Consider the following 26,428-nt stretch of genomic DNA (forward strand, 5'->3'; position numbering starts at 1 on the left):
AAAAAAATGTTTTCGGTACAAAAAATAACTTTTCGGTACAAAAAAAAATTTTCGGTAGAAAAAAAAAATATTTTCGGCAGAAAAAATTGGACTTACTTATAAATATCCACATTGCCCTCGTAAAAGAGATGATGAAAAACATTCACAGCCTCCACGGCGGCAGGCCCCTGCTGCTTACAACCAAATATCAAGTCGATCCACTGAAAGTGGTAAGAAAAAATTATAAACATCGCTCTTTCAAGCCTATTTGCGTTGCGTGACACTCACCAAATGCAGGTTCTGACTGACATAATCGCACTCTAAGGCTCTCCGATGCACGCGTATAAACTCGCGTGGATCCTGTTTGGCCCAAGGTGGTAGTATGACATGATTCAACGTCTCACCGTTTTGCTTTGTACCTATTTTTTAAAGCAAACCAATTAGTGGGGCTCGAAAGACATGTCCACCATATTTTCTAAATCCACTACTTACCCAAATCAAAGTTATTGCCATTACTCAAAAACTCCGGTAGGTAGAAAAATTCCGGTATTAACTCTTTCACATCGGCCATATTGAATTTGGAAGCGGACAGCCATGCCTCTCGTATGCTATGAAACATGCGATCGGCCAAGTCGAAGTGGCCGCCTTGCAAACGCAAGAAGTGCTGTGTAAATGGTTCCAATCGCACCAAATATGAGCAAACAATCATGGCGGAACTGTAGTGGGTGCCATAATGATAGGGTGGCGTCTCACCGTGCGGATCGTCCCACTCCTTATGGTGGTAAGAAAATGGCAAAAAGTAGTGAACACAAAAATTGTATGGAATAATTTATTCGTTACCTTAAAACGCTTCTGAAACTGCTCGAGACGCTCTTCCGATTGTGCGCCCATCGGCTTAGAGAAGTCACGGAATGTCTTCGGATTCGAAAAATCCAATTCTTCCGATTCATAGTCAGCGACTATCCATGGGAAGACTGGATATTGCATGAGATCATTGTAGGAGCGGCCAGCCAGCGTATTCAAATGCATTAAGTATTGGAAGTTGGAAATTTCGCCGCGCTAGAGAATAAAAGTTTAAGGGGTTATTGGGGGTACTGAATTAATCGATATTAAAAATTATCGAAAGAATTATATGAAAATTTATCGAAATAATTTATTAATTATTGGTAAGCAAATAATATCAAAAGTGGCAATTTTCTTAATTGTGTGTATGTAATATTTGTATATTCGATTATTTATCGCAAATATCGATAATTTGCGGAATAAATAACGGTAGCAGCTCATGCTTTTTCTTAAGGGCAACAACTACAATACTTTTTTTGCTATCAAAAAATGTGTGGAAAGTAATTTAGAAAAATTTTATTTTACGATAATTTCTTTAAACTCTAAAGTATTGTTAATAATCGATATTTTTACTAATTTTCAAAAGCATTTAGAAAAATTCGAGTCTACACTTTTCCGCAGTAAGTATATCTAAATCGATAAAAGCTTATCGATAATTAGTTATTATGTGTATCGGTTTTCAAAATAAACCATTGGTGATAGTTTAGTACTACAGTTATTTATACACATACGTATATTCTAATCGATCATTTATCGATTTTTCGATAAATTCTTAAAACTTTGAAATGATTTTTAATAATCGATATTTTTACCAATTCTTAAAAGAATTTAGAAAAATCGATAACTTTTCGAAATAATACATATTTAACGCAATTAATTATCGCTTTTCGATAAAAGTGTATCGATAACTAGTTATAAGGGTAATTTATTTTGAAAAGCTTATAATTGGTGATATATATAATATATTTATTTCCATACACACATACACATATTATCGATTAAAATATCGACAACTTAAAAAAATTTTAATTCTGTACCCGATAAAAAACTCACTATACCTATGTATATGTACATATATATATCGATAACTTATTAAATGTTCTAATTATCTTATCGATAACAATTTCTCAATAGCCCATCCACGATAGTGAAAATTTAAATGGATAAGCTTGTTTATGAGATCTGCACTAAACTAAATTCTTAATTCCACATCTAAACTGCTTCCAAAGCCTTCGACCCCCTGCCTAAGCCGCCATTACACTTACCACCCAACGTTGCGTGACCGACGTCTCGCCAATGAGACTACTGAAAATGCCCGATGTCTGCTCTACGCTTGCGGTGCGCTTTTGACCCGCCACCGACAACTGTGCATTATCGTTAATCGCTGTGGCTTGCGCCATGAAGCGTTGATAGACCTGTTCCGAAAAATAAAATTAGTTTTATTTATAGGAGTGCACGCTACAACCTCCTTCCACGCACCTTATTCCGCACTTTACGTGGAAAGCTCAACAAATAATTGCGTCCATCCTCCGAGAAGACCTCCAAAGCAATTGGCTGCAATAAATAGCGACGCTTATGCACTTCCCGTATCTCCTCATAAGCAAATTTCGAACATTGACGCGCCTTCTGCGTGCGCGTCGGGCCACCCGAGTTCGGTATGATCGGCTCATAAGCACCGGGTGGCAATGTATCAATGTCGCGTATTTCGCGATTCTTTAACAATGTGAAACCATCGACTATATAGCAGTGCTCCTTGCCGAACAACAGCAAACCCTCGAAGGTGTCCAAACCCTGTATGCGCGCACAACGAAACATAAATGAGATTTTCTCCTGCTCCTCCAGCAGCCGCAGGAATGTTTCATTGTCGGACAACATGGAGGTGTCCTCCTCTTCCTCATCCTCTTCGGGTACGCCCGTGTCTATGGATTCTTGTGGATTTTGTAAGCTTTTCGCGGCGGCCTCTGTGGGTGAGTGTGGCGGTGGTGGTGTGCCACCGCTCGTATGTGTCTCGGAGTTTTGATGCTGGGCAGCATGTGCATGCTTCGCATTATTTGCTTCCACTGAGTATTGTTGTTGTATTGAGTGTTGTTGTTGTAGTGATTCGGTTTCACAGAGTATGCGAGGCGGTTGCTGACAGTGGGTGTAGTAGATTTTACTATCCAAACTGGTGGCAACTTTGTATTTTAATTGACGCTGTTAAGAGAGCGATAGAGAGAGAGAGAGAATGAACGAAAGAAAGCGTAATTAATTATTGTATTGTACGATCAGTCAATGCCGTTACACTTACATTATCTGGCAAATCGATTTCTGGTCTGTAGGGATAATGCAAATAAAAGAGCTCATTGCGCATTGTCTTCTTGCGCATGCGATGCGGTCCTTCTGTCGTATCCAATATCCATTTATCCAGCGAGGAACTACCCTCCGGACCCCATAGGCCGCGTTCGCGTGTCAACTCCGTCTCCGATTGTGTCCAATCTTGATAGACGTAACGTTGCGTATGCTGTTGCATTTGTATGTACTGCTTGCAGCGCAACTCCCAAAGGTCCCTGGTACCCAGAGGAAGGAAAATATTTTTTAGTACGCTACAACTATCTCCATACCAACTACTTACTTAATCAATTGCACGTGTATGCTTGTGCAATCGAAGGCATTCTCTTTGCTCATTGTCGATTTGGTGCGCACGAGCTCGTCCTTTTTGACTTTCGTACGGCTCGCCAGGCGCGTTAAGCCACCGGTAACTTTCTGTATTTTCGACTGTATCTGATTGTGTATCTCCCAGGGTATGCGGTATGTGGCCTTACGCTCAGCATCGACATAATTGAACCAGAGTTTGGAGGCTAGCTCCATAACCTGCTCGCGTGTGCTCTGCAAATCGGGCGCTTTGGAATTGGGTGGCGGTGGGGTAAGCGTAACTTTGAAGACCTCCTCAATGGCGGGCTTTTTGCAAACATACAGTTCCTCCCAGACGCGAAAAGCGGCGCCCACAATCAAATTGCGCCCCTGAGTGGCAATGAATGACAGCTTTTAGTTTATAGATATTTTAAAAATGTATATGATAAGCTCACCTGCAGTTGATTGAGATCCTCATCCTTTGGTTCGACGGTGTCGGTTTGTGGATTTACGTGCCATGTGGTATTACGGCTGGTCGCCGGTTCCAAAATAATCTTCATATCCGATGTTAATTGCAACAGGCAATAGGTGAGGCAACCGATGAACTCCAGCTCGTGATTGCCGGCGCCAAAAATGAGCAAGCGATGCGTGATAATGTTATGTAAAGCCTCCAACACACTCATCTGCTCCGTTATGGACTCTGTGGGGCGGGACAGCAAGTAAAGTATGGTGCGATTGAGTGAGTGATGCAGCTGCTCGATTGTCAAGGAGGAGGAGCGACGTTTCGCCTGCGCTATCAACTTGATGACAAAGTCGAAAATGTCATGTGGGTTACGTGTTAGGCAGCCTTGCCACATTTTATCCACCACGCGCGCCGTAAAGTAGAATACATTGGGCGCTATATGTTGCGTATGACTCTGCAGCAACGGCACAATTGACAGTGCGGCTTGTTCGCCCACCAACACATCTGCGGCGAGCAGATGCTGCATCAAAGCGGTTATAATCTCTGTCTGATACTCAACTTGCAACGTCATTTCCGCGGTTTCGGGTGAAGCGTCGAACACCAGATCGATGACGGGCGTTGTCTTGCCATGCATATTCAAGCTCAACGAATCGACCACAATCACGCGCAGAAAATCGATGATACATTTACGCACCGGGTGCTGCGTCAGCTTATGCGCCGGCGTGCTGCTTATGCTATGCGCGTGCAGCAAGTAAGCGCCCGTGCCGTTGTCGGTGGGTGTTGAATTACCGCTATTCGGTTCGGAATCATTGCCAGTGTCCTTCGAGTTGGGGAATAGCACCGCAACCAATGAGGTAATGACATCGCCAGACATCATGACCGGCATAAAATCGGTGACATTCTGATATAAATTGAAGAGCAACTGTATTATTGTCTCGGGATGGCTATTGAGCCACTTGGCGCACTCTGTAGCGTGCACAATAGCGCGCACCATGCCGAGTAGCACGCACACGGCTTCAGGGCAAACGTTCATTTTTGGCAGCGGCGCATTCGAGGAGGGCGGTGTGCCCCACAGGAAGTGACGCACGCGATCCAAGTCGAATTTTGTATGCTCGCTGGCCATCATTTTCACCGGCTGACCCATAATCAAGGCGGTAATGAGGAAATATAGTTCGGGCACGTCCAGATGATGCGTGAGCAGCCATTCGAGCATTTGATAGCCTGAAGAGAGTTCATAATAAAGTGTTTAATAAAATTTTGTTGCATAATATAATCATATAAGCCACTCACCTGGTATGCTCAGCGCCGTTGTGCGCACTTCGCCGGCAATCTGTGTCGGCAGATGCTGTATAACATTGGCGGTGGTCACAATCACCGAACCACCGCTGCTCTGCGTGCCCGTATTCAACTGTGGCGCACCCAGCGCCAACATTTTCTTCTGCGACACCATTTCCGTGAAGCGCAAGTAGCCGCCATTGTGTGTGGAGTCGCGAAAACGCACCATGAAATTCTCATTGGCGCAGACGACTACCAGTATGCGCACCGCAATTGTAACGGTAGTGAAGTGTACATGCGGCTGCATGAAGAGCAGCAGCCAATCCATGCCCAGCGTCTTGGAGATATCATCGCAGATGATATAGTTCACCGTGTTGCGTGGCGTGAAGAGCAAACCATGCAGCAGCGAGAGGCAACGATTGCGCAGATAAATATTCTGCGCCATGAGTTCATGCTCGCTCACACCACCAGCAGCATTACCGTTAATAGCCGCTGTGACGCGCATGCTCGGCAATATGAGTGCTTTCTCGACTTGCTCGGCTTTCGGTAGCTTAGCGGCAATGTACTGGCCGAAGAGCAAGAGATCGCTGTGACGCGGTTGACCGCCGAGCAGCGTCTCAATCAGATTGAAGAGTATTTCGCGCGTCGAGTGATCCTGTATGTCGATAATGATGTGGAGCAGCTTATTAAGCAACTGCAAATTACCCATAATCTTAACGTTCTGTTTTTTCTCATTCGATTCGATAGCGAGTTCAAGCAGATGTTCCAGCAGTGAGCGCAGCAAACCATTTGGCGCATTATGCCAAATTTCCAAGTCGCAGAGTAGATCCTGGAATGCGGTAATATTCGGTATGGCCGACATGTCTTGACCGCTACTCACGGTGCCGACGAGTCCAAATGTCAAATGTAGTATGTGTGAGTTGAGTAGATTCTTCTTCTTCTTGAAGAACATGCCCAATGTTTGATAACAACGTTTACGATCCATTTCGATTTGCGCCGCGCGATTACTACGCACCACACAGGTAAGCGCCTTCACGCCGGCGTATAGCGATTCCACATCCTGCGCCATGGCGATAATACCCAGCAAAACATTGCAGCCGCCGACAGTGTCGATCATGGCGGAGACGGGATGTGGACTGAAGACGCGCACGCCCAAATAGCCAACAACTACGCCGCCGAGTGAGCGTCCCGCGCCTGCCAAGTGACCGGCGGAATTGTGTAGAATTCTAAAGAGGAGAATAGTAAGAAAAAAAAGTGAATAATGGGCTTATAAAGTAAAACCGCGTGTGCTTTACCTGATCGGCGTGGCGTTCTCATGCGAATTCATGCCCAACACCTTTGCGATGGACTTATTATCAACGCGACTATAAACCTTGCGTATCTTTACTAGCGTGAGCTGTGACACCGCCTTCGCATTCAGTCCTAAGAGCACACGATCTTCCGGCACTAAAGGTGGCAGCGGCTCGCTTTGCTTACCCAGCTGTGGCGCTTGCAGTGAACCCATATAATGCGGTCCCAGATTGTAGATGGTGTGCACGGTCTGTTGTGTGAGCACGTCTTCCAGCAAGTGACAGACGCCCTGCTTCCAACAGAGACGTGAATAGCGGCGCCAAATTGGCGGGGTGCCGATGTAGCCGTAGACTTGACTGGCCACGGCGAGATTGACGGAGCCAGCGCCGGGATTTTGTGAAATATAATGCAGCTTCTGTGTATGCATGGGCTGAGTATAGAGTTGGAAAAAGCAAATTAAGTTATTTTTGGTTATTAGAAGATATGTGAAGATGGACCTACTGTGCCGTCTAAATAAAGTGAAAGACTTGAGTTCTTCAAAACAGCGCGATTGAGCACTACCACCAGATTATGCCATTGGCCCTCGTGCAGCAAATCGGGACACCAAATGCGTGCGCTGCCGTCATCTGAACCTTCGGGTTCCCAGTCGCCAAGGCCTGAAAGAGATACAAAGATGATGAATTTCAGCGGATAAGTTCAAAAAACTTAACTTAATTTCTTTGTGAGAAGGAACTACACGCCTAACCACACTTCGACAACACTTACTTTTGCTTGGCGTCACAAGCGTTTCTTGCGTAGATACTACAATAGCTTTATCACGCGCCGACAGCAATATGGACAGACAGACCAAGTTCTCTTCGCGCGGATTGTGTATGGTGCGCACCAGCGTCAGCAGACGCACGCAATGTGGATCTGTTTTGGGATCCGAAAACTTCTCCACACAAAACCAGGTAGAGTATGAGAGTCCCGTTTGTGGTGGAAATATGCGATCGCCTGCGCCAATACCACCAATAGTATTGGCGTCGATAGTACCCCCAGTGGTGGCGGTAGCCTGTGGCGCCAACGACGGCAAATACAAACAGCCGAAACCCTCCGCAGACATATCCATCTCCACGAAGGGCGGCAACGTGCTCGAACCGTGCGCGCGAAAATCACGCGGTGTTGTCATTGAAACCAGCGTCTTGATACGCGTCAGCGGTACGGGACCGCCCATGCGATAGGGTGTGCGTAAGTCAATGTCGGCGCAAGATAGCGGTTCGCCAAGCCGCAGAAACTCCCGCAGCTCTGTGGGCTGCAAAGCCTGCGCAGCCAAGCGCTCCAATACGTACTGCATGGACACGTGCAACGGATTAGCTTCCTCCGAGAGCGCATTGCGCGCAATCTTCAACAAGTGCTCGGCGAGTCCATAGTCGCACATGATTTGTTGATTGCGTTCATTGCGTACCAAAGATTTTATGATCTCGCTGAGATACACTTGTAGATTCAGCGCTAATATGCCGCCAGTTTCATGCTCGATGCTTGGTAGTAGCTGCAGCATGCAGAGCACAACGCCGGGATGCACAATGCGCGGCTCTGGTGTGGGCTGTGTCAGATTCAATTGATTTGGATGCGCTAGCGGCAACTCTTTGCTGGGCGAACGCGTTTGTGTGTCGCTGAAAAGCGTTATGACGCCGGCCAAATTTGGTGTTTCAAAATTGTCCAGCGCAATGCTGTACAATAGACGGTAAACCACGCAGACGTAAGACAAGGAGCGCGGTATGTCCGAGTTGAAGCTGTTCGTAAGACATAGAGAGATAGAAACAGTTTAAATATAGTTTTCTTCGAGCAAAGCAGTTTAGTTACGAAAGCACTCACCTAACACTCAATATGTCACCAGCGAAGACCTCGTGAAAGTACTTCTGCATGGCGTTGTCATTCTTGAACTCGCCCTTGAAGTCATGTAGCTCAGTGGCGCTGCCGAAACAGCCCAACAGCCGCAGCGTGTCACACAGCGAGGCAGTGCAAATCTCTTGATGAAAGAATTTCGCATTCGCCGGCTCAAAACGCATCGCCGTCGCCAACGTCTGACAAACGATTTGCAGCAATAATATCAGATCATCCTGCGTAATCAGTTGCGCGTCTGGCTCTACATTCGCCAACGGCTCGTCGCACAATTTGCCATCGAGCGAGACGAAAACGCTGGTGAGATACACGAAACCGCCAACCTTGCGGAAGACAGTGCGCGTGCGATGCGAGTCCTTCAAGCAACCGAGCAGCATGTTGAGTATTTGTATTTTGAACTCCACCTGATATGGTGGCACCGCATGCATGACGGAGAGTATGAAGAGCATGTCATCATCACCGCCCGCCGACAGTATCAGCTCACGTATGATGCCCAACGCTTGCGGACGACAGTGTTTGTATTTCACCAAATCGTGTGTGCATTTGGCGCCGCCACATTCACGAAACACATTCGCGTTATTATTATTACCGCTCAGCAGTATGGTGAGCGCTTCGAGCACATGTTTGCCCAGCGTATCGGTGAGATCCTCTAGATCATCCACCGTCGGCACAACAACGACGCTCTCATCGCATTTTGTTATCTTACGCACGTGATCGGCATAACGATTCAAGCACGTGACAAACACCTCTAGTATGCCGACCTCCAGATAGACCTCCTTGAAGACCACATTGTGTCGTAGTATATTGAGTAGCGTCTTCAAGCACAGTATGCTACAGCTAGTCGAATGATTGTTCTTCAGCAGCAGTGAGAGACTTATCAACTCTTTGCATGGTACAAAATTCAATTGGAACACAATGAACTCGAGCAAATCGAAGAATTTCTCCTGTATCTGTGGACCCTTGAGGTGTATGCGCTCTGTGAACTGACTGAGCGTATTCTCCGAATCGAGTATGAAATAATTGGCGTTCTCCGAGTGATAGACACGCGATATGGCGTCGAGTATGGTGCAGCAAAGTGCTGGCGAGGTGGACTTCAGGAAGACCGTTTGCAGCACTTGGAAAGCGTAGATGTTGCGTACGCAGGTCTCACGTGAGCTCGCCTGTGGCATTTGAAAGTTCTGCATTTTGAAGAGTGTATTCTGCACTTGTGGCGGACGTAGCTCATTGAAGCCGCACATGCAAAGCGAGGAGATCATGAGAACGAGATTGCGTATGGCTGCCTGCACTTCAACGGAATGGGTACGCGTAGTGTCGAATCTAAATAAGAGAGAGAGAGAGAGAGAGAGTGGTTAGTGAATATTACATTATTTATTAAAGGAAGATCTCAGGTCCATTTACTATGGGGTTTAGAGGGTTGTGGCAACAAACCGCTGAACTCAAATTAAAAAATTTTAAAAACAGAATCTGGAGACTGGATATATTCCGATTAGGTAAATATGACTGCCCACGGACGGACCGATAAAAGGTCTCATCGCACGATGGACCAAGGAAAAAAGTGTATTTTAGAAGGAAAACTTTTGAGATCTATTCTGGTCACGAAGAAACACTATTTTAAGAACAGATCGATAATAGGTCTCATCGACCAATGGACCATGAAAGTAAGGATGTTTGAGGAGAAAAGCTTCTTGGATCATCTTTATAATCTTGGATGAGCAAAGAAAACAAGAATTTTAAGGAAGAAATGCAACGCAGAGACGACTTCCATGAAAATGATGCAACAATGAAGCATGTCGAACGATGGACCAAGGAAATCAGAGTTTGTAGGGAGAAAAGTTTCTTGGAACAACTTTATAAGCTTAAAACCGAGACTGTCTTAAGGAGAAAAGTTTCTTGAATCACATTTATAAGCCTGCATACATTCCTGTACTGCAGAAGCGACTGTCTTAAGAACCGATCGATGATAGAACTCATCAAACGATGGACCTAGGAAATCAGGGTTTTAAGGTACGAATGCTTTCGGGGTCACCTTATTTAGAAAAATCACAATCAAAAATAGCTTTAAACTCACTTGAGCAAAAAATCGCTGAGAAAAAGATAGCCCTGTGAGGCTTTGAAATCGTCCAATAATATTTGTGATACTTGACTAGAATCCTTTAGGAAGCAAAAAACGGTAACAAACATTTCGACAATCTCCAGCGGATTGCCGAAGCTTAAACGTTGCATATTATCCACGCACAGCGCCATGCAACCTTTGGCTGAAAGGAAGAATGAAAACTGTTAAATAACGAAATACAACAACAGCAACTAGGACTGCTTACAATGTATATAACTAACAACGGCATCGGTCAGGCCATGTCGCGAGATGGTCGTCAATATTTCCGCTGCGTTTTTACGCCAAACAATATTATGCGTCGGACACGGCGACGTGATGGCCGAGAAGAGCAGCGTCAGATCGTCCATGCGCGCCAACTCCTCAGCCGGATACGGATACGAGCAGAGCTTAACCAGCAACTGTACGAAGACCTTCTGTAGCAGCGTGCGACGCTCGAAGGCATTAAAGTCGCTTGCCGATTCGCCAATGCCCGGCGGTGGATCGTCCTCCACAACGGGCAGATCGAAGAACAAATACAGACATTTGACGAGCGTAGACGGCACGGCGGCTGCTGTCATCACCTGTGTATTAGACAACAAAAAAGTAGATAAATTAAATAATTGTCATAAAAACTAAAAAGGCGCTGGAAGTAAATAACAAGAAATGCAAGAGATCTGGTGTTTCTTCAAGCTGCTTGAAGTGCTGCTGGGCCTTGCGTGCCTCACGTTTCACGTGCTCGGCTTTCTGCGCACCGAACCGCTGCCGCACAATCTCTTCTACTGCGGCACATTCGCCAGCTTTACGTTGTACGCAGCCTTCGGCATACTCAACAACTTGTGTGGGCATGGTCGCACGCCTGCCATCGAAGCCATAACCACAACAGTGGCTGCTGTAATGCATTTCGCCGCCTCGCTGCTGTCAATGTATCATGCGGAGCAAGACTTTCATTTAATATTTCTCACCGATACAGAGGAGCCGAGGCATCACTATTTTTTCTATTGTAAGGCGCAAAGTATTGCCGCACTCGCCACGGGTGGCATGTATATGTTGCATGCGACATACGCTTACGATGCTGGTTTCATACGCTTGAAGCGTGTGTTGCGTAGCGGGGTCTCCAGTGATCAGGAGACCGAAGATGACGAATCGGTGCAACGTTTTCGAACGCATATTGAGATGTTTGTGTTCGGCAAATGGGTTCATAAGAAGCTGTTGCGCTACAAGTGGTTCCAAAAATTAGCCACGAAGCCATGATTGACGTTTTTGAACTTGAAAAGCTTTAAAGTTGCCGGAAAATTCAATGCTTTTAATCTGAGGACAATATTATTGTTGTTGTATAGTCCTCCAATTGACCAATAAATGCCCATTGTGAGAATTCTGTTTATTTTTATGTGAAATTCAATGTAAGAGAGCCGCCAGCGCAATCTTTCCTAGCCTAGGAAAAGAAGCGAAAGAGGTTGATCTTGAGGTGAGCGAGCGACAAAGTACCTAGAGACCAGACACAAAGAATCATTGTAACTTCGGAAATACGTTACTGTTGGCAGCTAAGAATTTGAAAAAATAAAGGACTTTGTGTATCAGCATTAATTTCACCTACTCTAAGCCTGAAGATCGAGCTCAGAATAACTCAAGCAAAATAGATGCTATTTTGGGATCGGTAGGCAAAGAAAAGATGAACGATAACCAATCGAGATGAGAAAATTCTTGGCGGATTCGAGTGAAATTTTCTCTGCGGGGTCTTTGGAGCCTTCCGCGTAATGAATATCGAAGTAGATGAAATCGCGTACTGTATGAACTCTGCGGCAACTTGGATATAGCATGAAATTCAACGAATGCGCCGGTTAGTCCGTGTCGTACACATGAAAGATGATGCTCCGGTGAAAAGTTCTTTCGAATGGAGACCTGTGGGCGGACAACGGACGAAAGAGCATCAACGCATTCTTTAAAAGAACTAAGTGTAATGGGTTTGTCTTTACTTAGGATTTACAATTGACATGATCTCGTAGGAGACGTTTTGTTTTCACGGCTCGAACCGAACCACGGTTGTAGTGCTAAAGGAAAAAAAGGTTGTAAGATAGACTAACCTTTAGTTCTTTTCTGGAAAAAGGATTGTGTTCTCGGTTTAAGAAGAAGAAGTATGCTAGAGACAAGTCTTTAGTCTTCTTCCGGAAAGGATCCAATCAATTCGTTAAAACGACCCGTGTCACAAAAGCGCTTAATCTTAGACATATGAGGATTTCTGCTGCGAAAGTTTCATAGTAATCCCTTCGGAAAGAGCTATTCGAACAAATAGAGCCTTCCGTTGCTCCCAAATCTGTACGAACTGGAACGCTTCGAAACGGTCTTCTAAGACGAAAAATTTACTTCTCTCAGAAGACGATAAGATCACAAAGCTCGGTCTCGGTCTTTATTCCTTTAGAATACCTTTTTGAGTTAGGAAATTTTTTTACATTGATTTTTTTTTTTGTATTTGGAGATTAAATTTTTGGCGGTTTTGAGTCTTTCCGGTCTCTGGAAATGTGTGGTACTGAATCGAATATACTGATAATTTCATAGTTGTCACATGAATATCAACGAACTTTTCCGTTCCTTGCCTTTCAGCCTCATTACCAATTTTAGAGGTATAAAACTGATCTTCAATGCCCAAGTAGTTCAAAATTGCTATAGATTTCAAAATAATAAGTTGTGCTACCAACGCGTATTACCTGTATCAATGACACATCGCCATTGGCCAACAAATTCAATGTGGACAGCAACATCCAGCCGCTGCTCGTCTCCTCGGTCGTTTCGATTTCCAAAAACTTAACAATCGCTATTGACGCCGCCTCAGTGCTCTGATTGGACGCACGCTTCCGTATCTCGCTGACCATCAGACGTGAAACTTGCTGACAAAAGGCCACCACATCCCAAAACTTTTCGCTCATATCCGCGGCCGGGCATGTGCTGAAGACCTGTGAAGAATGAAAGAAGGAAATTGTATTCAGTTAGTTTGGCTAAAAATAACGTTTAGACACGCGTCGTGGTACCTTGCAAAATAACGGCAGCATCTGATACAGCTTCATGTCCCGTTCGTGTTCGCTGAGCGCCTCCTTTGGATGTGTGTACTCATTGAAGAGCTGCTTTAGTGTGTGTAAACTGATTTGTATGCGGGCATCTGTGGCGGCGGTTATCTCATCGCCGACACGTGCACCACCGCCTGCGTTGCTGCTGCCCGTTATATTTCCATTAGCGGTGGCACCTGTCGCACCAGCTGTGGGTAACCCACCCGTGGCACTGTTATTGCCACGTAACTTACGCATCACGTTCATGATTGACGCTTTAACGGTCGGATTGTCAGTTCGTCGGACACGTGTGTGCGTGTGTGTGGATTTTGTGGTGTTCTTCTGTGGCTTCAACTCCGTGTGCGGAGCAACCGCAGCCACCGTTCACACCACAACGTCTTTGCGGTCGATTTTGCTCCCGTGCGTGGAAGTTTTCTGGATTCGTGTGTCGTGTGTGTGCGGGAGCACCTTCGGTTGTGGAATGAAACCTTTCGTTGATATTAATGTTTATTGATTGTTTGGTTTTAGTTCGCTTGCGGACACCAAATGTAATCTGAGAAAGAGAAGAAATAGCATATGTGTTGTTGTAAAAAGGATATAGCACTGGCGCGTTTACTAGTTTAAAATATATTTCGTGGCTTTTGCAAGCACTTAGTCACCCATATTTTCCCTTAAACAAATAATAATTGAATCGATTTAGCTGCAAGCATAAGTCTACACTCCACGAACTCTACATTCGTGCTTTTCATACAAACCGCAGGACTCACTCCCAGCGGATTAAAGTTAAATGTGAGTGTACATACAAAACTAAAGCAATAAAAATAAAAGCAAATTATATACTACCAACTCTTATGTACATATGTATGGTATTTTTCCCTCATAGCTCTGTCAATATTTATTATCGCGAATAAAATCAAAAAGCAGGCGAAATACCAAGATAATACTCTTGCGGCGAGCCGCGTACGTTGCAAAGTCACCAGCCCGAGAAGCCAAGCGAGTTCACGGAAAATGATATTGATTTCCAAATAATGAGATGAGATTTGGTCTTTTTCAAAAAACATTATGCTCAAAGCGAAAACAAAGGAGATAAAGAAGAATGATTTGAATGAATACCTGTGGCCCGAGAACGAAGGAAGGGGCGCCAACGTATTCATTGAAAGAATCAAGTGCATAGGAATCTACATGTCCACACTTGGGATGTACAATGACCTCGTAGAAGATAGAGGTAACTGGAGACGTTTAGTGTTCTCGGCTCGAACCGTCCTACGGTTGTAGTGCCAAAGAAGGATAAGTATGTAAGAAAGACCTTAGTCCCCTTCTGGAAGAGAGGCAAAAGTTGAAGTTTTGTGCTCTCAACTCAGACTGGCCCACGCTTGTAGTACCAAAGAAGAAGAAGAAGTATGTTAGAGTGATAATATTTTCGTTCTCTCTCGAAAAGCATCCAGAAATTTCGTAAATTCTACCGTGAATCTGCTACAAGATTGGCTCGGCTTCATTCCTTAATTGAATGCCCATGTCATAAAAAAGCCTTAAGATCACACAAATGATAGCGAGGGTTCCTACCGCGATTATTTCATAGTAGAACCCTTAGAAACAGGAATGAATATATGTAGCTTTCCGTTAAGCATAACTTCATTTGAACATAGGATTATAAATAGAAAGATAGAAAATAATTTAGGCTTTGCATTGCGACTTATGGTCTATTATGCCCTCTGCTATATCACATGTGGTCACAAAGGTACAGCACTCAAAACACTTCCAGAGCCTGATGACCGCGATGGAGGTGATCCATGTCCATTTAGATGGCTCCAAGGGATTTTGAACCTGCTTCTCCAAATTGCTGAGTCATCTAGAGTCAGGTGCTCTGGAGTTTTCAAAACCGGCAGTTTGTGCAAGACTCCATGCAATGTTGGACAAGTGTTTCTTGTCAATGTCATGCATATCAAAATTGTCTTTTCACTTGTGGCCTAAGTTTTCAGTTTCGAAAACCATTTTCTTTCTTTCTGAAGTTCCTGTTTCGTCAAAGTATGGAATTTCTAATGAAGTTATGTCATTAAAACTCTGGAAAATCATTATCCCTTCTAAATATATTCTAAAAAGCCGAGTAATGTGAGTGTAAAACTTCAGGTTTGAGGTTATTTGGCAGTAGGAACAGTCTAAATCTTGATGAGTTGTTCTTTGCCAAAAATAATGAGCTCCCTGGTCGGATACCACTGGAAGTTATACAAACGAAAAGAACTTGATCGAGTTGAGCTGCGTGCCGAAGAAAAACGTCCGCCGATGTTGGAAGATCGCAAGTCGAAGTAAAACGGGCCTATCCGCTTCGAGAACCGCTTTTTACTCGTTTGGCTGTGGAAAGGATATACTGGCGTGAGCTTAAAGTGAATTGGGTTTCCGTTTCTTCTCGTAAAAATCAAATCCGATATTCCGACTTAGCTTATAGGGGAGCCATATATATATTTCATTCTTGGAGAGGCTTCCTTCGAGGTGTCTAGGAACCTATGTTTCAAAGTACCAAACGAAAAACAAAAAAAATTTTTTTTTTTTGAATAACCCTACTGTTGATATTTGCGGCATCCCAGGTATCCTAAAGTTGACCACTCCTCAAGGACTATATAACGACACTCCATATAATCTCGTGGGCTAATGTAATGCAAATATAATACTATTATCCTGAACAATATTTTTATAAGGTAAAAAAAGTTGCTTCCAATGTGAATTTTATAACCCTTGTGAGAAGACAGTAGGTCGCCAGTCTAGCAGAGAAGCAGTCTTTAACCACGGAACTCAATTTTATTCCTGAAGCCAGAGGTAATCTAAATTTTGGAATCTTTTAATGCAGAACGTCGAAATCCAGAAGCAAAGACCGGCCTTTGTAATAGCTTATCAAAGAACTTTTAACACCAATTGAGGAATCTGAAGGTTTTCTGAGTATCAGATGCGGACGTTAGTAATACAAAAGTCTCATAAATCGCTCGACTTAATTACCCCTTCTCCTACATTAGTAGAGTTCGGGCTGATTTTATCCTTTTAAAACTGGTTGTTCTGGTTCAATGGTGTTTTAGGTAGCTTTTTCACATCAGACACAAACAAAATTCTTGAATTTTACAAAAATAGAGTTTCCAAACAGATCTAATGAGAATTTGTATAAGTTACAAAAACTGGTTCTAGATATCAGGTATGTTCGCCGAAAAATTTATGTCTTATAAGAGGGAACGGGAATGCCCCTAGACAATCATAGAAGACAGACTCTACAACGGAACTCAATTTTCTAAACCGACGGGTTTTAGTATTACTCCTTCTTTGTTAATCAAAGAACATTTAAATCCAATTGAGGAATCGCAAGGTGTGCTGGGTATTAGGAACGGTCCGTACCAGCACCGAAGTGTCATTGTTCACTCGGATATCGTTATATAATACCTCTGGCTTGCTAGTCTAGCGCTGTGCTTACATAATAACATAATCAACTTCAAGCCTGCAGGCGTTAAAGCCACCAACTACTAGTTTTACTCATGCTGAGTAATCTTATCACAAGCCTGACTGCATGTAATGACTTTAATATGTTAATTTTCCAGACGACAAACATATGCATTACCCCTGAAACGGCGACTAAATTACGCTGTGACATGACGTCTGCGTTGTTTGCGTGCCCGTGACGTGAGCGAGTAAATTGATTTAAGCCAAGGCGGCTCTCATAGCCACATCTGTATATGTGTGCTATGTCTGTATACAATCACTAGTTAAACCTATTTCAAATAAATATGTACATATGTATATGTTGAATGTGTGTGTGTATGAAAAATGGTCTCATGTGTAACTTGATTAAGTCTAAATTAATTACTCTCAATGTGTGCACTGCATTCGCTGCACAAAGTTCCAATAAATTGTATGTTTTTCTACACAGTAATTGTGGTTATGGCAAGCTGTTGGACTTGGTAGAAAAGCTGCGTTATAAATCGAGTTAGTTTTCTCACAATCAAAGTACAAAGATCACCATATTAATATAGTCTAAAAATATACTTGACCTTATTGAACAAAAAGAAGGCTAAAGAGTTTAGAACCACTTGCATGTTAGAAAAACTTTAAGACTTGGATAAGCTAAGAACAAAAAATAATTTTACAGACATTCATGTACTACTTTGATCACCGATAATTGAAGTGATTAATTTTAAAAAAAAATTAGATTGCAGGGGTAAAGCATATGGTTGATCCTGTAGCCGATCTCCAGGACAACATTCAGAAAAAGGTGTCTGGGACTGAGGAAGGCTTTCTTTTCGCAACACCATTACGCATCTTGAGACTCAGCATACATCCAGCAGGCAGTGAAGAAAACATAGCAGCCGAAATTGTACACGAAGACCGTAAAGAGTCGATTCAGCGCCATTCAAAGCAACTCGGTCTGACGTGGAACGACTTGTCGCATTTTACGTCGAGATCTTAAATTGAAAGCTTACGAAATAGAGCTTGTACAAGAAGTGAAGCCGCTCGACCTTCCCAAACCGCGTCGCTTCGCTCTGTGGGCTCTTGAAAAGTTCCCAGAAGTTCCGACGTCTTCGAGCCAAATTTTGTTCAGTGATGATGCCCATTAGACAAGCAAAATTTTCGCATTCGAGATTCAAGAGCTGTCATTCTAACCATAAAAAACAAGAGTTTGGTGTTGTTTGTCAGCCAGTGGAATCATCGGTCCATACTTTCTTAAAAATTATGCCGTCACCATCATGTTGATTTGATGCCTGAAATTGAAGGTTTCAACAAGACGTCGTCACTTCCCACACATCGCATCAATCAATGGATTTATTTCGAGAACACTGCTGTGAGCAGATAATTTCACGTTTTCACCAAGATCGTGTCACGGTCGAAACGGGTTATGAATGAAATAAGAGTCACACATGCGGACTATTAAATTTTAAAAAGAATGACAGAACTAGAAGGAGTGACATACCAGACCGCGGTGGATACTATACAATGACTATGTAATGAGTGTCTAGAAGTTGAAGAAGATGACACTGTAGTACATCTTGTATAGGATCGGTTTACTCATTTCGGTAAAATTTTTCTCACATACTTTGGAAAAAAAGTAAAAAAAACAACTTTTTGAATTTCAAAAGCAACTACCCATCTATATATACCGTTGAAGAAGCGCAGCAGAGCATGAAGTTAGAATAGATAGTGCAAATTCTAGCACTTCTAAATTTCAGCCAACCAAAACTCCAACTCCACAAATACGTTCCACAGACTGGGAAATAGATGCCTTCCCGCACCGCTTCGCTTACTCAATATAACGGCATACCGGCCAGCTTTATGCTTCCTCTTCATTATTTTTCTGCAATTAACTCTACTACTGCCCCACTAATCGACAGCTGTTACTTAAGCCACAGCGCTTGTTATTGCACTGCACCCGCACACGTGCTTAGTGGGTGTCGTTGGCGTACACAAAACAATATGACTGTTGCAAACGATTGTGTGCGAAGAAAACAATTGTTTGTTAATTATGCCACAAAGACGGGATTGCATAGGCGCTGAGTCAGTCTGCACAATGCGCTGCCAACTTTGGATGAGAAAACAAAAGCTTATAATTGCGATGGAGGAGTTAAGCGGATTTGATTCTTTTATACCCTCAACAGGGTATATGAAATTTGGTTCGAAGTTTGTAACACGCAGTAGGAAATGTCGGAGACTTTATGAATGTACAGTATGACGAGCTGAGGCTATGTAGTCATGTACTACGCCAGTATAAACACGAACTATTACCACAGTTTTTGAGATATTACACTGAAATTTTCAGTGACGTTCATTTCTTCCCAAGAAGCTACTCATTTGTTGGAACAATCGATATCGGATCACTATTTCATATAACTGTCATACAAATTGACCGATCGGAAGCAAGTGCTTGTATGGAAAACTTTTTTATTTGGCAATATATCTTAACGAAATTCGGTCTGGATTATTACTTAAGATAACTATATAATATTTGAAGAAATTGTGCAGATTGGACTAATGTAACATATAGCTGCCATACAAATTGACCGATCAAAATCAACTTCTTGTATGTACAACTTTTTTATTTGATGAGATATCTTCACGATATTCGACATGAATTATTATCTGAGGCATTGATATAATATCTGAAGAAATTGTTCAGTTCGGATTACTATAGCATATAGCTCCCATACAAAGTTACCTATCAAAATCAAGTTCTTGTATGGAAACTTTGGTAAAATTTACTTTTTCTCTTTCCCTTTCTCACTTTCTCTCTTCTACAATACAATCTCTCTGTCTCTCTATATCACACTCGTTTTTTTTTTTTTTTTTTNTTTTTTTTTTTTTTTTTTGTTTTTTTTTGTATGCTTGGAAAGCGAAGGGAACTGTTGTTTTGGTTGAGGTTTCGGGCACCCACCCATAAAGGGGTTTCTCATGGCATCTCCGCGTTGAAAATCATTTTATGCAATTCAAGTCGCCTAAAGTTCACACGAGTACCTATATACATATATGTACATATGTATGTAAGTATATAGGGCACCGCATGTACATGTCATAACAGAAAATTGTCATAAAATAATGACCTGATTAAAATTATTCCCAACGGCATGAATTAGCATATAGTAGGTATTATAGCAGCTCCAAGCGCCGTCACATTGTTTTTTGTTTGTCTTCCTTCTGCTTTCAAGAAAATTGAATTTATAAAATTCACGTGCTTCATTATATTTACATATTATGTGTACCCACAAATACTGATTATATAGTGAATTTGTTATTGTTGGTGACATAAGTAAGTACTGTTACATAAGTTACCTATTTCGCCAGCGGAAGTGGCGCAACCAAGCGCAGTGGGAAACTCTCTGTTTGTGTTAATTTTTCGTTATTCACGATTATGTACACAGATAGTTTTGTATGATAGTAAACGAAAGCACTGTTATCTAACGGTATTACAAAGAAAATGAATTTGTAAATTCTATTGTTTGAAATTTTCACCACGAATCGGTATTCATTACGTTGAGAGCGACGTTAGGTCAAACTTGCGAACTCCGCTGTTCATAACCGCACCAGATCTTTCAAAGCTTTCACCATAGACTGGAACAAACAGTAATCACTTGGTGCCGTTTTCAGACTATAAGATGGGTGCTTAAGGACCTCCTAACCCAGCTACGATAGCTTCAAGCCAATCACTATCTCTGTGGTACCGGATTCGGATTATGAGATGGATGCATAAACCTCAACAACGCTACCGGTGATTCCCGCACACCGCTAACGAAGTGTGAGATCTGACGTTTTAATAATACAATTCATCGCTCATTGGTCAAATCTGAGCGCTTCAGAGCTATTACTTGCCATATACGGACTAATTGTTGACAGTATATGTAGTTTTAAACTAAAAAACAGCTCATTGAAGATGATACGCAATCTATTACCCAAAATTCACAACAAATCATCCTGGTCCCTGGTCGTAAATCATTGCTTAGCCACCGTTGGCGCCGAAACCATTTTCGCTTGACTTTATCGTAAGTGACTCACATTTCGTTAACAGTAGTGCTGATCTTTGACATTAAATTGGCGGAACGTAATCAACGAAATCAAAATTGAACATATTTGGCAGTTACAGTATCAAGACCAAGACCTATATCCATCGTTTTTACCTTTATCGAAGAAACACTGTAAAATAGCGTGTGTTTTTTTCTTTCCTGGGTTCTATTTTTGACGCTGAAACAATATCGAGTCCCTCTGAGAAGTTTTTTTTTAGTACAAAATCTTATCTTTCTAACGTCATATACTGTATCCGCCGTCAGCTTGGTGCGATGTTCAAAGGCATGCGCACTTAAGTGTTTAAATTTTGACCTCCCGAACGGTCAACAGTCTAGAAGGAAGTGTTGAGTTGTTTCAACCTCAGCTTCTATAGATGGTGTCTGGTAGGATTTTCAGCCTTACTGCGCGGACCCCAATAAGGCAATGGCCTGTTAAAAGTCCTACAACTAGGGATAGACCAGCCTTACTGAGGGCAAAGTGATCTAGTGATCTAGATCTTTTGACATCGCTCTTGGGCTACAAGGCTTTTGCGGCAGCTCATGTCCCAATTGTGTCCCAGCGCTGACCAAGCTTCCGCGAAGCCCAACTATTAAAGAGTTGACCACAAGAGGGTGCCAAGCTCATCAATCTTACAGTTTCCAGTCGTATCACAAAGACCAGCCCTGAACACACAGTAAATAAGTTCAAGGCAACATGTGCAGGTTGGCGTTAAGTGCCATGGTTGAAGTGGATCTTAGTGCATCATATATGCAGTTGAGCGCCGCTCGTTGAACGCTCTCGAGTTTCCTTGCAAATGTAGTCTTTTCTAGAGCCCACATAAAGCACCAACAGGACCGTAGAGGCCGGGGACCACTTTCGGTGAGAGACTCAACTTTTTGTCAATGTCGATGTCTTTTGTGCTCTATCTATCTTCGGTATTCCGTTACCATGAAAGCTTCCTATTCAGGATAAGCTCTAGATATTTCACTGTGTCTGCTGGTTATAAACGAATGTCTATAAAATGTAAAGTTGAACTTGATTTCTGTTCTTAACCAAGGCTACTTCTTTCGGAAAAAACAGCCCTTAACCTAATCTTGTATACTTCCAAGGGGTTTTGAGGGGTCTTATAATCTTAATCAGCCTCCAAATAACTTATAAAATGTTTTTATTGTAAAAAAATCGGAACTGGCCTTGACAGTGCAGCAATATGGTTAGATAAACTCGAAACTAAGAGATATATAATTTATTTTTCATAAAACACGAAGTCACGCAAATGCAACTAAATTTCGCCGGTAAAACCAACCGGTTTAGTACAATAGGAGTACCCAAGCATTTAAATTAACACAAGCCAATTTACAGCTAACGAAATCGGATGAGTCACCTTTAGGTGTTGCTATTGTGATTTACCGTAAATATATGCACATGCTTACAAACACAGAGAAATAAAAACAATTCAAAATAAATTGAAAACGTGGGTTCATGACACATTTACATACATACATACATATGTAAGTGCTTATCAGGAAGCTTCTATGTATTCACACCTACACCAATAAATAAGTGTATACTATGTTACGTAACTATTTGAAATCAATTGTAACGCCTACGCAATTGGATGCGTCAAAACACCCACAGCAATAACAGCGATTTTTACTCGCACTTGTTGAATCGAATCTAAACAGTAGAATTGAAATAAGCAATCGCTGTTTGTTCATGAAAAAGTATCGCTCGCTCACTTATTTATTGTTGTTGGCGTGGTGGAAACCAGCCTGACTAGAATAATAATAAAGCGCGTAAAAAATGTATGTATGAATGACGAATATGCCCTGCAGGAAACGGAACGAAGTTGCTACATGTGAGATTCCAAATAAGTTTAGGCGGGCACGAGTGCACCGAAAATCGGCATGCCGAATGAATTTTTGTTATTTTTTTGTTGTTATATATTAATATTTTATGCCATAATTATTCTTACTATTGCAAGCTGGTGTCGAAAAATGTCGATCATTTCCGACGTCAGTCTACCAAGAGAACTATTGAAGAGTAAAAATTAGGAAAAAAAAAACATATCTTCCGTTTAGTGAGCTTTACAAACGTTCAATGATCTTCTTCTTCTTTGGCAGCAATTGGATATTCCAAATGTAGCTAGGTCGTTCTCCACTTGGGCTTTCCATTGGAGTGGAGGTCAGCCTTTTCCCTTGCTTCTCCCGGCGGATGCTGCGTCGAATATTCTCAGATCTGGATTGTGTTCATGCATTCGGACGACATGACCGAGCCAGTGTAGACGCTGTCTCTTAATTCGCTGAACTATGTCAATGTCGTCGTCTACATCGTACAGCTCATCGTTCCATTGACTGGGTATTCGCCGTACAAAAAACTATAAATCTACCGCATAATTCCGTTCAACAATTAGCGCTTTTAAAAAAATAAAAACGGCAATGCACTTATGTATTTTCCTGAAATCCGTATCAAAGTACAACTGGATATATTTCCTGGGCAGTCGATTCTCAAAATGCAGTCTAAACACATCTGAAAAATCTCCATTGAAATTGTATAGCAATAAATCCTTTAGCACCTCATGGTGAAGCTTAGTTGCTCAGTAAATACTGTGAGTTTGAGCTAGGTTAGAAATAGGGACTGAGCTGTGTGATCTCTATCGCACTTAGGCAGTATTTTTGATATCAAAAACGGTCTATACTCCCGTTGAGGCGAACAGTTTCGAACAAACAGGTAAGCTAGTGTCAATATATATAGTACTTTGTTCCTAGAATAATTCTATAGCATACTAATGTGATCACGCTGTAAGCATCTGGGGTCCCCACAGTATTATACACTGGATGAGATATCGACAGTGAGGCCGCAGAGTTTGTGAAAATTCGGTAAAGCGCAGGCATTCTAAATGATGACTAGTCCTCTTGGACTTTGCAAGTTAACTCCATCTGGTATCGCAAAGGACCAAACTAGTCTATGCGTGGCTTATTAGCTTACCAGATTAAACCAACCTAACCAAATATTTTCAAAAAGTAAAGTGAATTTTTCCTGTCCTCAAAACAGCCGTAATAGATTTTTTCCGGTATAGTTTTCAAAACCTTCCTCGATTCAGTTTTTATCTCCTCAATCGCATCCAAACGGTGTCCACGAATGATCTCTTGAGTTCACTGAATAGCCAGGAGTTGAACAGAGCCAAATTAGGCGAATATGGTGGTTGCTGTATGATATATGTGAGGCCTTTGGCAAAAAAAGTCGCGAGGAGCCAATACAGTATGACATGGTGTATTTGAATAGTTTTGGCACCGAGACTTGACACGGTTGCAGTTCAAAACATTCTTCAAAATGGTTTGCGCTGAGTCATGTGATATTCAACACTCTCAGTCAGGTCTCTAATTGTCAATCAATATTTTTAAAGCAACAAAAATTTTATTTTTGATACGTATGGCCCTTGACTGCATAGGTTCATTATTATCATCTGTAACGCGTTCTCATCTCCCTTCGAACTCGTTGTATCACTTTTAAGTATTCTTTGTGACATAAATTGCTATCATCATAACAAAATTTTGTTCTTTTTAAATCTATTATATAGTTTTAATCACAGTTTAAATCCTGCTGGAATGATTACTACGAGAGTTCATCGCAGTCGTCGATGACCATCTTAAAAACAAAAAAAAAAAAAAAAAAAAGCAAAAAACAAACTATTGTAAACATATCTTAAATGTTCCGAAATTTTCACTTATCTCCAATTTTAATACTTTGAACAGCGTACATTAAGTTTGCACGAAGTTTGTAACACGGAGAAGTTAATGTCAGAGACCCTATAAATTACATACATGTTTCTAAAAGAGCTTGTGCACAAACTAAATGCGCTCGATCTTCTCAAGGGGCATCGCTTCGCTCTATGAGCTCCTGAAAAGCGCCAAGAAGATCCGACCCAAATTTATTTTTGTTCAGCGACGTGAACCATTTCTGGTTCAATGGTAAACATGCAAAACTGTCACATTTGGAACGAAGTGCAACCTGAAGAGATTCAAGAGCTGCCATTTCATCCAGAGAAAACAACGGTTTGGTGTAGTTTGTGGGCCGGTGAACCCGATGAGAACATAACTGTCAATGGCGACTATTATCGCGCCACGATAACCGACTATTTGTTGCCTGMAATTGAAGCTCGTGATCTCGGCGACATTTGGTTTCAACAAGACGGCGCCACTTCCCACACATCGAATCAGTCAACGGATTTATTGAGTGAACACCTCAGTGAGCAGATAATTCCAGGTTTCAGGCCGGTCGATTGGCCACTTTTCCCTGTGGAGATATATAAGGTCTAAAGCCTATGCAGATCTTGGAGCAAAACATAACGAGTGTTTTGCGAAAAATATATTCAGATACAGGAACGTGTATTTACCATACAAACTGAACTATCAAATCAAATTTTTGTAGGAATACTTTTTTATTTGACCTGACATGTTTACGAAATGTGGCTTGGTCTATTATCCATCCACACTACTATCACCAAATAAGTTATTCAAATCAGACCACTATAAGATAATCCTGCCCTACAAACTAACCCATCAAAATCAAGTTCTTGTATGGAATGTGTTAAATTCGTTTTTCTTAGAGGGTTCCTTCCTAATCATACGGTGAATTCACTCGCATGTGTTCGCTCATATAAACTGAAGCGATCATTTGATATGCGCTTTATAGCGCTTAGCTAACTAGAATTGCTTACTATGGTAAGTCTAACTATTTGGAGTGATCTTACTAATTTCACAATACGAAAATAAATTAGCATATTCATTTGGTTAAGTAATCAACATGCAAGTGAGAATATTTATTGGTACATATATACAAATACATATGCACTTATACTCGTACATACTATATACATACAAAATATTGATAATCGCAATGTGTTCGCTGAAATATAATCTTAACAGCTTTGGGTCACAGACCCAATTAAGTAGTGCTCAATCATTTTGATTGAAAGTGGCAGCATAATGGCTCCGAACTAAGTTAATTTGTTCATTTTTTTTTAGGCAAGTGGCATGAAATGTGTAGGGTTGATATATGTACATAAGTATATATATTTTTATTTACATCCATACTTATATCAAAAGTGCAATAAAATATGTTTTTGAGTGAACTATTGTCACTTTTCCGATCTCAGCTCGTTTGCGTAATGAAAACGCGTTGGATGGCAGCTCAAGCAATAAACATTTGAATTAGGTATTAGATATAAATATATTTGTTTTTGAGTAAATCAGACACAACAAAAGACGAGAAGCAATAAATTGCTATCAATGATGTCACGCGAGTTCTCCAGATTAACGTTTGTGGTATTTTGATTACCACCTTCATTTAATTATTCATTCCAATTGAAAATGATGGCTCAACCTAACACTTAATGACCTTGAAAGGATATATTTTATACAATCGTTTCTTTTTAAATTTTTAGTTTTTTAATATTTT

The 26,428-nt window shown here is 41.9% G+C and overlaps 2 protein-coding genes across 3 annotated transcripts in view; one reads left to right on the top strand and one right to left on the bottom strand.

Annotated features, from left to right (window-relative positions):
* The window catches only part of LOC108967888 (WD repeat and FYVE domain-containing protein 3), a 41,858-nt gene that overhangs the window by 6,980 nt on the left and 8,450 nt on the right, over positions 1–26,428 (bottom strand). Inside the window, exons 1-18 of one of the 2 annotated variants that reach the window (XM_018931547.1) lie at positions 13,457–13,738; positions 13,136–13,381; positions 10,660–11,014; positions 10,410–10,596; positions 8,315–9,658; positions 7,226–8,232; positions 6,962–7,116; positions 6,466–6,890; positions 5,186–6,396; positions 3,888–5,116; positions 3,434–3,822; positions 3,110–3,368; positions 2,302–3,015; positions 2,088–2,237; positions 820–1,038; positions 472–751; positions 268–398; positions 97–200 (exon numbers count right to left, since the gene is read on the bottom strand). In XM_018931547.1, coding sequence (XP_018787092.1) covers positions 97–200; positions 268–398; positions 472–751; positions 820–1,038; positions 2,088–2,237; positions 2,302–3,015; positions 3,110–3,368; positions 3,434–3,822; positions 3,888–5,116; positions 5,186–6,396; positions 6,466–6,890; positions 6,962–7,116; positions 7,226–8,232; positions 8,315–9,658; positions 10,410–10,596; positions 10,660–11,014; positions 13,136–13,381; positions 13,457–13,738 — 8,687 coding nt within the window. Of the gene's footprint in view, positions 1–96; positions 201–267; positions 399–471; positions 752–819; positions 1,039–2,087; positions 2,238–2,301; positions 3,016–3,109; positions 3,369–3,433; positions 3,823–3,887; positions 5,117–5,185; positions 6,397–6,465; positions 6,891–6,961; positions 7,117–7,225; positions 8,233–8,314; positions 9,659–10,409; positions 10,597–10,659; positions 11,015–13,135; positions 13,382–13,456; positions 14,025–26,428 lie in introns of those variants that run through there. The other variant, XM_018931546.1, reaches the window with a different exon arrangement.
* LOC108967889 lies at positions 11,091–11,738 on the top strand. The gene has a single exon (XM_018931548.1). The coding sequence runs from the start codon at positions 11,097–11,099 to the stop codon at positions 11,682–11,684; it is 588 nt and encodes a 195-aa protein (XP_018787093.1). The 5' UTR covers positions 11,091–11,096; the 3' UTR covers positions 11,685–11,738.

The sequence above is a fragment of the Bactrocera latifrons genome, unplaced genomic scaffold, assembly GCF_001853355.1.
Source record: "Bactrocera latifrons isolate USDA-ARS-PBARC rearing strain unplaced genomic scaffold, ASM185335v1 scaffold_2, whole genome shotgun sequence".
Taxonomy (NCBI): domain Eukaryota; kingdom Metazoa; phylum Arthropoda; class Insecta; order Diptera; family Tephritidae; genus Bactrocera; species Bactrocera latifrons.

What these genes read in the sequence shown, in the direction of transcription:
- LOC108967889 (XM_018931548.1), top strand. Translation starts at nt 11,097, where the DNA reads ATGCAAGAGATCTGGTGTTTCTTCAAGCTGCTTGAAGTGCTGCTGGGC.